The following is a 12,880-nucleotide window of genomic DNA, read 5'->3' as shown; positions in this document are numbered from 1 at the left end:
GTCGGGCCATATATTCTTAATCCCCTGTGATGCTTCAAATGCCAGAGGTTCGGCCACAGTTCACAAAGCTGTCTAGGTCAACTGACTTGTGCCAAATGCAGTGCTTCTGAAACGCGTCTGAATCATGTAAGAATACTCTGCATTGTGTAAATTTGGATGGGCAGGACACCGCATTCTCGCGGTCATGCCCATCATAGAAAAAAAAATTGCTATAATCCAAGTCAAGGAAAATATTTCATTCAAGAAAGCATGTAGACAGGTATTGTACCTGCCCAAGAACAGCTTTGCCTAAGTGGCGCACGAGGGGGCAGCGCCACAACGGCTCCCAGCAGCGGTCTGGCCCACACGCAGTGAGCCAGTCCTCCCCTGGCAACTGCAGCTAGTGCCATGCCGCCTCCCAGAAGAAGGGGCCTTTGACATCCGGGCTGGTGGCCTCAAGGGTCTTGTCTATTGAGATGAGGCCTTCACGTCAAACACAGCGCTTGCAAGAGTGCGTGTCTAACGCCCCGGAAGAGACGAAGGACACATCTTGCAACCAGATGGCGCCGCCAGCACCTAAGGAGTGGCGAGACTTTCTCAACCATTCCAACAAGAAAAACCTCGCATCACAGTGCCTAGAAGGGGCCCCGTGAGATAATCTCCGTCTCTTAAACACACAGCACAAGCACTTTTCTCTTTATGGAGACGCAAATACTACAATGGAATGTTAGAGGACTTCTTCATAACCTCGATGATATTAGAGAACTCCTACACAAACATAATCTAAACTTGCTGTGTGTTCAAAAGACACTATTGAAAACCACACACACCAACTTTCTTCAATACACAATCTATCATAAAGACCGTGATGAGATGAACGCGTCGTCTTGCGGTGTAGCAATAGTTGCTGACAAGTCTGTAGCTTGTCAACATGTCACCTTTCAGACTCGGGCAATTCTTTTTGCGAGCAACGTCGATTCGGGCAATTCTTTTTAGTAAGTTGGTTACTCTGTTTTATTTATATACCTCTGAATTTACATCTTGGGGAAACTGACTTCTGTAACCTCATTGATCAGTTTCCTGAGCCCTACATACTCATGGGAGATTTTAATGTTCACAACATGATGTCGGGAGATTGTCATTGCGACACGAGAGGTCGACTCATTGAAAATTTTCTTCTGGCATCTGGTGCATGCCTGTTTAATTATAAGAAGCCGACCTATTACAACGTCCAACACAAATCATATTCGTCAATAGATCTAGCAATTGGCTCTTCGGCCCGACCTGGAATGAAATGTCATCAAAAATCGCTTTGGAAGTGACCACTTTGCTGTAACTTTAAACTTTATAATGCAGCATGACAACCTTCCTTATATTCCTCGATGGAAATTAGCATCGGCTTACTGGGAGCATTTTAAAAAATCAGCTTACTTACCAGGACATTTTATAAAAAATTTTAGTACAGTGAAACTGCGTTAAACCGTAGTTGGCCGGAGCTCGGAGAAGGTACGTACTAAACAGCAGTACTGTTTAACCGAAATAGCATGAAATCACCCACTTACCTGTCGAAAATGGAACTCGGAGAGAGTGCGATTAAAGGGGAAAAAACGTGCAGTATTTATTCATTTCGCGAGACAAAAGTGTTATTTTCGTTTGATGCCGCGGCAGCCTAGCACGATGACAGCGGCCTCAAACTTACTGAAGCTGCGTGCCAGCTTTTCAGCCAGCCCCCTCTTCTCGGCAAACACTCGCATGGCAGATTCCTCGTTGGCGTTACGTATTCTCCGTGCACGCGTGCAGTAGTGCTGCAGACGTCCCGGGGCGCCTTTTTCATTGCCGGGTGCCGGAGTCTGGAATACTTTTTGTTTGGAATAGAGTTATGTTATTGCGCCCTGTTCTCGCCGCGACGATTGCATTCATGAGGCTGACGTAACGCGCAGCTTCTGCCACTGTCGGGCCTGAATCGCCCGTGCTGTCGCTTTCCGTGTTGTCCTCATCACTGTCGCTAGTCGACACTTCGGCAACAACAGAGGCAACGATGGGGAAAAGTCGAACCTCGTAGCCGACATCTCTTCGCGGTCGCAGCAGCGCTGCCGAGCAACTTCTTCGCATCCCAAATGCCGCACACCGTAGTCAACAGCAGATCCCTGTCGCGTGCTAGCGCCGACTTCTTTGTGTCACGTTCGATAGCACGGACGATGTCTAATTTTTCTTTTATGCTGAGCACCCGGCGTCTTTTTTATCCGAGCTTCGGCATGACGCGAGTCCTCGCTTGCACGACGCCACAACGATCTCTGGCACAGCATCGAAATGATGTTGATGTGGCTTCAGGCGCAAATGCACAGGGCGCTTGGAGGCCGTTGTTCCAATCTCTGAGGCTTGTTGTTCTGCCGGGCCACCCGATCGAGGCGACACACCGCCGTGTTTGCGCGACAAAAAGTGGAAACGCTAAGTCTTAACCGATGCGTACGCAATAAGCTGGTACGGTTTATGTCGATACAAAACACATTATGCTCAATGGCCGCTGAGTCGGGGATTTGACTTTACTACTTTTAAAACGAAACTACTGTTTAAGCGGGTACGGTTTAACGAGGTTTTACTCTATAGATGATGCTTTTGCATATTTTAACTCTTTTATTATTGATGCAGCCAAAAAGTTCATTTCACAGACAAGTGGTGCTTCACTTAAAAGACATGTTCTCTAATGGAACGAAGACTGCAAAGATGCACGGAAGAGGCAGTATGAAGCATGGGGCATACTGCTTAGATCGCCAATTGCGAAAAATGTCATTGCTTTTAAGCACACTTATTTGCAGGGATGGCGGACACGACGTCAGGCAAAGAGAGAAAGCTGGGTGAGATTCCTCTATGGTATAAGTTGGTACACGTAAGAGGCGAAAGTGTGGAATGGCTTAAGAAAAATAAAGGGACAACAAATCCATCCATTGCCTCCGGTGAATGACCAAGGGATTACCTCCCAAGACCAGGCAGACTCTTTTGGGGAGCACTTCGAGCGTGTATGAAGCTCAATCCATTATTCACAATCCTTCCTGAAATATAAACAAATAGAAGAATGTACACCATTCGTACATAAATGGCGGCAGAACAAACCATATAACCGTCCTTTCAGTATTGCTGAATTGAGAGTTGCCTTGGTCACTTGCAAGAGCTCTGCACCCGGACCTGACATGATTAAGAACGTACACACTGATACACTACTCGCAGTTCTGAGCACTATTCGGGCTGTCGGATACCTTCTGTCCACATGGAAACAAGTGATTGGGGTCCCCCTTTTGAAGCAGAGTAAATACCCTTCCTCAGGTGCAAGTTACCGCCTCACAAGTTTCCTTTCTAAGCTTTATGGAAAAAATTTTTTATCATTGACTCATACATTTCCTTGAACTGCACAAAATGCTTGATCACTATCAGTGTGGCTTCAGAGGAAGGCGGTTCACATCTGATCACCTTGTGCACATCAAAGAAAATGTCTGTGCCGCATTTGTGCATAAAGAGTTTTTCTCATAAGTATTCTCCGATATGGAAAAGGCCTACGACATAACGTGGAGTTACAGAATCTTGAGAGACTTGTCGGGAATGGGCATCCGTGGAAGTATGCTAAACATAATGGAAAGCTATTTGTCTAATTGTACCTTCCGCATCAAAATCGGCAGTGTGTGCTCAGATCCGTTTGTACAAGAAACTGGTGTACCTCAGCGATGCGTGCACTCAGCTGTGCACTCTTTATCGTTAAGATGAACATGCTCCGTGCTTTATTACCACCAGCTGTTTTTGATTCTATCTGCGTAGATGACATACAAATAGGTTTCAAATCCTGTAACCTTGCAGTGTGTGAGAGACAAGTACAGCAGGGCTTGAACACGGTGTCTAAATGGGCGGACTAAAACGGGCTAATACATGACGAGCACTTCTCTTGTTTAAATGCAAGGCCCACGAAGAACATTGCAAAAGCGGTTAAGGTGGAAGCTTGTGTACTGCAGCAACCATAAAGCAATCATCAATGTGGCGCAATGCTTAAATAAGAAGTGGCAGAATTATTCATTTGCAATAAAATAATCATGTAGAGAGCGGTAAAAAATTGCAATCGCACAAGCTGTAATAGGCCATGCCAAGGGCTCTTGTAGCAAGCTTTCTTTTTCTTTTGTGGGAACAAAGTTCGTTTTTTGTAGAAATTAAAAGAATTAGGATCGTTTCATATTGTGTTTGCTAAGGTAATTGGAGGCCACTTTTTCCAACTTGTCTTTTGAGGTTCACACAGAATGCCTTGGATCTATGCAGAGCGCCCGCGTGTGCTTGAAGGCTCGACCTAGGCCCATCAGCGAACAGGCCCGTGTCCGGTCCGGGCCCGCGGCTTCAGGCCCGAGCCCGGCCCAGGCTCGAGGGCATCAGGCACAGGCCCGCCAAAAATCACCTTATCCGACCAGGGCTTTCGGGTAAGCCCGGGCCTGTGCAGTGCTCTAAATTCAGACATGCCAGCACTTTAGCGCTGACAGCCCTTCCCCGCACCCCCTCTTACTTTTTGTGTGTATTGATAAGTCCTTACGTTTTAATGAGCCCTTCCCCTGTGGACGCTATCCTGTATTCGCCTGTGCGCTCACTGACACCTTCATCTGGAAGTGCAATAACAGGAAGTGGAAAACGAAACAAGAAACGACATAGATTTCATACTCTGTGCCGACCCTAGCATAGTGCATGATGTGTTAGTTAGGGTAAGGGGCATTGGTCATTTAGTGAGGTCTAACATTGCTCTCATTTTGTAGGGAGAAAGCAAAATCAGTCAAGAGGAAACAGGCTAGCCTGGGTGCAGGAAGGGTGAAAGCACATGAATTCAGGCTGGTATTCTCAGACATACATGCAGTCTTAGAACAGGAAGGTGAAGATAACATAAGAGCTAATAAATGCGGCCATGACTAGACTGATTTCAAAAGCAGCAATTGAAGTGGGTGGTAAAGCACCAAGGCAACAAGTGGGTAGGCTCTTCTGTGTAACAAAGGACCTAATAAAGAGAAGATGACAAAACATGTCTAACTCAGGGGAGACCGAACTGTCCGAGCTGATCAACAAGGAAGAAAGTAAAGACCAGACCAGTGCTTGCATTGGCGCCTCGTGAGTAATGGCGGTTTGCATCAGCAAGAGACGCATGCTCACTTGACGCACTCATAACCATCTTGGCAGGCATTGTTTGTTTGTTTTTTTGCTTTGAAATGCTTAAATGTTTATAAAAGTAATTGTTTTAATTTTTTCAGAGTTCTTAAATCAGTGTAACAAAAGGAAAGAAAAAGCGCTTTCTCACACAACATAAATCAGCCTCACTGAGAATTGATTGTACCATGCTGTTACTGCATAGCCAGGCACACAGCAACACGAGGCAGCCTGAGCACTGATGTTTGTCTGATCTCTGCGCTCACGCTGCACGAGCTGTCCCGCATCGTCTGCGCGTGGTCTGGGCTGGAGTGCAATTCAAAATTGTAACGTTGGAAAGATTGAGGAAGCAGGGGCTTAGCATGAAATCAGTGCCAAGGAAACTTTGCATAGGAAATAGCAAGACGTATTTAGCGAAAATATAAGCACGGTCATGTCATCAGCAATTTCGGTGATTTCGTAAAGGCAGTGGAGGACTGACCATTACCAAACCCAGTGCAACCAGGTAACCTTGATTGCACGTAATGATGAGCAGGGTACAGGAGCTCCATGTGTTACTAGCTATGAGGTTACAAGATATGTGTAAAAGCGGCAGGAGAAGATGGAATAACAATCTATCAAATAGGATAACAATACCAAAGATGGAGGGGGTATTATATTTGAAAGGGGCCCTGAACCACATTTTTTTAAAGCCTGAAAAACGCCTTCATACAAGTGTACCTCCCAGGAATATATTGCGGAAATAATTTTTCAAAAAGACTTATCGTATTTACTTAATTCTAACGCGCCCTCGATTATAACGCACACCTGTTTGCCGTGACCTAAAAAAAGAAAAGTCCTTTACAGTATCGTGCACCTCATTCTTTTATATAGGAATACAACTTTCTCTCATTTGGAAAAAACAAAAGATTTACTCCCAATGCATTAAAGTTGTGATAAATAAAGGAAGTTGCAGTTTCGCCCTACAGCCAAAGCATCGATTATGATAGCACACTAGTAGACAGCTATACAAAAAATTAGGATAGTAGTTTTATCAGCCATATAAACTTTTGAACATTCACTTACTAACTAAATTAACAAGCTTGGCGTCACGTGTGCGCAAGCAAACAGGAATACGTCTCACTCAATGACCGTGGAAACTCTTTAAACACTGGAGTGAGGAAGTGCGGTAGCAGGAGCGAATGAATTGACCTTTTTGCGGCCTCTCACTTCGACGCGAACTAAGCGATGAGAACGCAGCGCCGTGCGCCTAGATGCGTAGACTCTTGTTTCCGTCGCAGATCGCTTTCAAGATAGGGGCCGCGTAGCCCCGCCGTATGTAGCAGCCGCCGGTGTAGAACGCTTTTCCTGTTTGCGCCAGTCCCACACGCATGTTTCAGGAACTCCGAACGCCAGTGATGTGGCCCGATTTCCATCCGTCTCTGCACACGTAATCGCTTTCCTTTTAATTGCGGCATCGTGATGAACTCTGCATGTCTTCGCAGTCGGCACTTCCATGCTGATAGAGCAAGCGCAGAAAATGGGAAGACAGATGGTGCACTAACCTAAGCCAAAGGAAGCATTGCCTAAGCACATGTACTACAGCAAATGGAGGAAGCTACGGCAGCTAGGCTGGAAGCTCGTATGAGGCGGCCATTTTGAAATGCTGATGGCAGTACGGTAACACAGATTTAGGGTCGTACTCGATCCTAACACGCACGCAACTTTTAGACACGTTCTATCAAGAAAAAAGAGTGTGCGTTAGATTTGAGTAAATAAGATATTATGAGCATAAGTACTTCGAGCACGAGATTTACTTTTGCCATTCGCCCTCAATGTCTTCTGTTGCGAAGGTTGTGATAAAGTGGTGATGCCCTGCCTACATAGAGAAGCATCGCGGTGTTATTTATACTAAGCAACTGTGTGTAACTGTAAGTGCACAACAGGGCTGAAGTGTGCACTCATGTGCTCCAGCTAGCCCATGCTACTTGGTGTGGGCCAGCTTAGTCCTGCACCGATAGTAGGCAAATTCAGTTTGCGCACTTCGTAGCGTTCAATACGAAGCACTACGCACTCTTGGCCAGGAGCGAGCACATACTGGCACGTTCCTTGTAGATAGAAACCGCTATTCATCGCAAGGTGCGGCAGGCATGGTGTACACGTGATTCATGGTAAGGGTTGTAACAGCGCACCCAAGACAAGGACAACAGAAGGAATAAAATGACTACACAGCACTGTGTCGTTTTATTCCTTCTGTTGTCCTTGTCTTGGGTGCGCTGTTACAACCCTTACCATGAATCCCAACCGACTGGCCCAACTTGTCGTTCTAATGGTGTACATGTGGTCTGGGCTTAGAGGGACACTAAAGGCAAGTATTAAGTCAATCTGAAGTGACGATTAATGCTCGAGAACGTCTAATGTGTCAGTATTATGGCAAACAGAGCTTTAGTAATCACGAAATTAAGGTAAATGTGGGAAACCATTTGAGGCTCCCCCAGTACATTCAAGTACTAGCCCGATAATGTAGGCACTCCTCATTATATTTGTCATTAGTACTCTAGTTACGGAAATATCATTGCATTATAAGAAGGTAGAAAATGCTACTTGTCCAGTTCTATTTGATTTTTCAGAGGAAAGAACTCATTGACGTTACCCTTGACAATAATTCAGGCGGTCGAAGGGTTTCATTTTCACTCGACTCTGCGCCGCCTGCGCCTTTGCGTTTTAGTGATTTCGTTATTGCTTAGTGCTGCCCCAGTTTTGCTGGCTCGTGAAACTCGCATAAACTGCAAGTAGTAGAGAATTCCTCACCCATGTGATGTCGCAGGATGCCCAAATGGTCCACACCGCTTGACCACTTCACCAAGAGCAGCTGCAGCGATGAATCGAACGCCTTTGTCTTGGTTCGGTTTCTCTATGGTCAAGTATTTGCGTTTTGTACAAAGAACCGTAGCATTGTCTGTTGGGCACCGCTTTACTCACCGACGCCAGAGAAGAGCAGTGGTGTGGCATATGCAACGTCACTACTCCCTGCTCGGGGGCAGGCGATTTGAATTGCGCTAAAAGTATGCGCACCCTTCAGACACGACATTCTCATTAACTAAGTCTTTTCTTGGCACAAAACAAGCGCTGCAAGGTTTCTGGAATGGTTTTTTAACAGTCCACGTTGACTTAGTATTTGCCTTTAGTGTCCCTTAATAGGGACACTAAAGCCAAATATTAAGCTACAGTGATAGTTTAGTGCTTGAGAACCTCTAAAGGCGTCAATATTATCCCGAACAGAGCTTGAGCAATCGAAAAATTGTAGTAAATACAGGACACGGCTAGAGACTTCCCTGGGGCACTCGAGTATGAGGGCGAATCAGAAAGTAATTGCGCACCCGCCCCCCCTCCCTTTCTGTGGCCAAATTACAACCGTAAATGCAAAGTCGACATATCCGTTCCCAGCGGTGGACCTTTCTCGGACAGCCTTATGTGCCGGTAGCTCTGTGGCATGGCACTGCTGTTGTTGAAAATGGCGGTTGGGCTGCACACATCCACAGTGACTGAGCCGTTAACGAAGTGTGATTTGTTTTCTATGGAGCAAGGGATGAATGTCTATCGTAATCAAGAACACAAGTTTCTGGGTGTTCTGTATGATAAAAAGTTGAACTTTCTCGCGCAACATTAATAGTCTTTAAATTAAAGCAAACAATGCACTTAACATCCTCAAAGTCCCGGAAGCGCTGGGACTCTGACCATAAATGCCTGTTGCACATCTACAGCATTTCGGTATGCAGCCTGTTAGACTACGATAGCATCATATATGGTTCAGCCAGGCAGTCTTTCATGCGACGACTTGATCCAGTTCATAACCTTGGACTACGACTGATAAGTGAGGCTTACAGAACATCACCTGTCTAGAGTTTATGGGATGACTGTAATGAGCCTCCTTTACAGCAGTGCAGAGTGCTACTAACTTTTTCCTACATGCTCAGAATTCAGTCATTACTACAACACATATGCTACAACATCGTCACACAGTGCAACTTACACTTACACTACACAAATAAACCGAACATGATTAGACCGCTTCTCCTGTGATATGAGAAATATTGTTGCGATTTTGACAGTCCCCATGAGGTCCTTCAGGTTGCTAAAAGGCAACAACGATTACCCCCGTGGTGTGAGTTCATACAGTTATGTGATTGAGCATTGGCACCTCTAAAGAAAAATGACACCCCACACGAACACATCATACAAGAATTCCGTGCTCTTCAGCACAAATATCAAAATTACATGGAATTTTACACTGATGGCTCTAAAACAAAAAAATATGTGAATGTGGGAGCCATGACAAAAAATTCGGAAACAAGTATTCGATTACCACAGCATGGCTCTGTTTGCACGGCCGAAGTCTACGCAATATGGACTGTAGTACAAAAGGTCATCGCTGACAAACACGAAAACACAGTCATATACACTGATTCCTTAAGCACACTGAAGGCTCTAGATGTGAAATCCGAATGTGAACGCCTGTTAGGGGATATATTAGATATGGTAACATCAAACAAATACGATAGGTCAATTAGGTTTTGCTGTGTGCCAGGCCATGTTGAGATACTGGGTAATCAAGCAGCTGATAGATGCGTATCAATGGCAGTATACAAAGACTTAACAAACACAACAGTTCCATATAAAGATAGTATCCGTGCGATTTTGAACGCCTTGAGGTCAAAATGGCAACATGAATGGGGCCATTGTACAAGCAACAAGCTATGTCTTACTAAACCCATAATTGGCCAGTGGAAGCCGTGAAGTCACCAGTAACCGTTCTATGAGGTGATCCTGTGTCTGCTTTGGATTGGACACACATCTGACACAAAATTTTCTCCTTCGAAAAGAAAACCCACCAACTTACGAAAAATGCCACGAGCCTCTTACAGTGATGTACATACTTATGCCCACACATTGAAACACAGAGACAGAAGCTTTTACACAACCTGTATAATGTACCTTTACACCCTGCCCTACTACTGGCAGATGACTCGCTAGTGCCATTTCCTAATTTGTTCAACTTTTTAGAGAAAGCTGGTTATTTACACCATCTATAAAGCAGCACAGGTTTAGCTGCTCAGACGTTGCATTTTCTATTGCCTTGTGACTGGCATGGCACAGCCTTAGTTGCCTTTGCGCCATTGAGTCCGAATTAAACAACCAACCACGGTCGTTGGTCGTGTTGTTGGCCTAGTATCATAACACTGTCTTTCAGGAACACTGTTGGGCATGTCGTGCATCCCAAGGACAATAGTTGGTGTCGGCATCTTTGCTTCGGTGGCCATCATAGGCAGCCAGACTGGGCTATTATGCAGGTTCCCATAGAAAATTCCAAGTTGGATACATGGCTTGATTTGGGCTACTTTTGTCTTAAGGACTTCTGAGTCCAAAGGACATATGAACACTGACAAAAAATTAGAGAATGCCGGTTTATGAAAAGCCAAAGCTCATTGCTGCTATAAAGACATGTAGAGGCAATCTTGAACGCTGTGTTTTTAGGCAATGTTCCTGCTGGGGAGGATGGCATTAAGTCATGGCTGCCAAATTTATACGTCATTCCAGCACTAAGCTCTCTTCTTGTTGTTTTAGTTTCTGTGTCATCTGCTCCCAATTCAAGCATGGTTCAGTAAGAAAAAACGGTGAGGCCGACCAAGTATCTATTCCGTGCCAGCTGCTATACAGCGAACTATTACGTCGACTTACACAACAGCTGAAGTGATCGCATGCATGTCGTGTCATTTTCTCCCGTGGTCCTTGAATGTCTATCAGGGGTTCTTCAAAGCCTTTTGCTAGGTTTTCCCGCAAATCACCGCATTATTTATTTACCCAGTAACATTACGAAAAAATCTGCAAGTCTCTTTAAAGAAGAAACGCGATGGGTAGAGTCTGTGTACATGCTCAGCAAACACAAAATGAAATATTTTGCTCCAGTATCACCAAGCATCAGGAATACAAAAAAGAGTGCAGCAAATCCAATGTTCCCCCTGATGTCTAAGCTTGCTTTGTCCCTACTTGTGCTGCCTCTTTTGAACGCACGTGTCGAACACGTGTTCAGCCAGGTTTCATTGACAAAGAATGATTTCAGAAACCGCATGTTGAATGAGACACTGCAAGCTCTCCGGTGCAGCAAAAGACAAGGAATGACAGATGCAACATAGACAGGCAAACATAAACAGGCACACGACATAGGCAGGCGTAGTTCCTGGTCGTGCTTCCTGCACAGGCTGCAGTGAATTGCCTTTCCACACTCCGTTTGGTTGCCCAAAGGTGCATCAGCCACGCCTAATGCTCGGGTAATTTGGAGCACCTGTGTTTGCCTGAATTGAATAACGCAACAGTGGCGTCACGGGTGACGACATATCACGACATAGCCAAGAGAAATACGAGCTGAAGACATCCAAATCTCGTGTTACTCAGTCAAGTTCGTTGCAGAGCAAAGTTGCCATGTTCCGGTTTATATTGGGCATTTTTATAGGCAAAAGACTCTAGGCAACTCAAGAAGACACTAGCTGATCTCCGGTTGGCGCCATTTTAAAAAGGGCAGAAACAGGTTGTACAAATAATGACATAGTCGTTATATTTATTAGAAACTATCCCAAGGCTTTATTTTTTAAAATGCGTTTCGTTAGGTTTCACTCGTAAAAAGACTCTTCTTATTTTGACGCTTTCAAGTGCCTTCTATTTTCATCACTGCGGCGTCCCGAGTGCGCAACCCAACGCTGCGTTTGTCCCAATTTTAAAACTTTAGTCCTCTGAACCCAAGAGCAACCAACACAATGCAGCTTGGGGCCTCAATTCTAAACTCTATTCTCTTAATGCATGATGCTGGTGATACAGGCACACGTAGGCAGTACCACTTCAGCCTTTATGTCTAGGCTGCAAAGAAAAACATTTTTAGCGGCGCCGCTGGCCCCCAAACTTTTGCTCTCGACTGTACAAAGCGTGGCAACAGGTGATGGTCCCGGCTACCCGCTTCGAACTGAATTTGGGATCGCTTTTGTAGAATTCACTTCGTTCGTAGCAAATGACTATGTAAACAGCCTTCACTTAGTCTCAGGCTGCTTCGACGACAGAGTATTATGGATAACCTTGCGGAGATTTCGAGAAGGAAGGAAGGATGGATGGATGGATGGATGGATGGATGAGTGTGTGTATGTATGTTTGTTATGAGCGTCCCTTTTGGAATGGGGCGGTGGGTTGCGCCAACAAGCTCTTGCTATTATACTGCCTAATGTCCTACCTAGCTAAAAAAAAAGAAAAGAAAAAAAAAACGATGAACTCCCACAACCAACTTTCCTGACCCCCTATAGTGAAATTTGCTTTTGTACATCTCCATTTTTTGTTGTTTCCCTACTTTTCTTCCACCAATCTTCCAATCGCCTCTTACTAATCTCTATTGCGAACATGTTTACTTTCCCTCTGCTCTCGCTGAACCCAAGAGCTTCAATGTGGCCAGTGGTGCCTAAATCGACCGCTGGGCAAATATCTTCACATTCTAATAAAACATGCTCCATCGTTCCCTAGCTTTAGCGCAGGAAGCACATGCTTCTTCCTTCTTATATTTTGATTTATAGGCGCGTGTTCTAAGGCATCCCGATCTCGCTTCGAAAAGTAATGAGCTTCCCTTTGAGTTATCATAATGTTTCTTTCCTGATTTCTTTTTTTCCTCTTAAGTAGTTACTCATGGCTGGTTTCTTTGCCTTCATTTCTCCATATACCAAGGTAT

The 12,880-nt window shown here is 45.0% G+C and overlaps 1 protein-coding gene across 2 annotated transcripts in view; it reads left to right on the top strand.

The window, feature by feature from the left end:
* LOC126546087 (mblk-1-related factor 1-like) overlaps positions 1–12,880 on the top strand; it is a 157,886-nt gene that overhangs the window by 123,503 nt on the left and 21,503 nt on the right. Inside the window, exon 7 of one of the 2 annotated variants that reach the window (XM_050194171.3) lies at positions 4,276–4,430. The exons of the other annotated variant lie outside the window; for it this stretch is intronic. Within the exon in view, the coding sequence (XP_050050128.1) occupies positions 4,276–4,430 (155 nt within the window). The remainder of the gene's footprint in view (positions 1–4,275; positions 4,431–12,880) is intronic. 2 annotated transcript variants of the gene reach the window in all.

Source organism: Dermacentor andersoni, chromosome 1 (genome assembly GCF_023375885.2).
Source record: "Dermacentor andersoni chromosome 1, qqDerAnde1_hic_scaffold, whole genome shotgun sequence".
NCBI lineage: Eukaryota > Metazoa > Arthropoda > Arachnida > Ixodida > Ixodidae > Dermacentor > Dermacentor andersoni.
The sequence above is the reverse complement of the archived record's forward strand: the minus strand, read 5'-3'. Positions and strand labels throughout refer to the sequence as shown.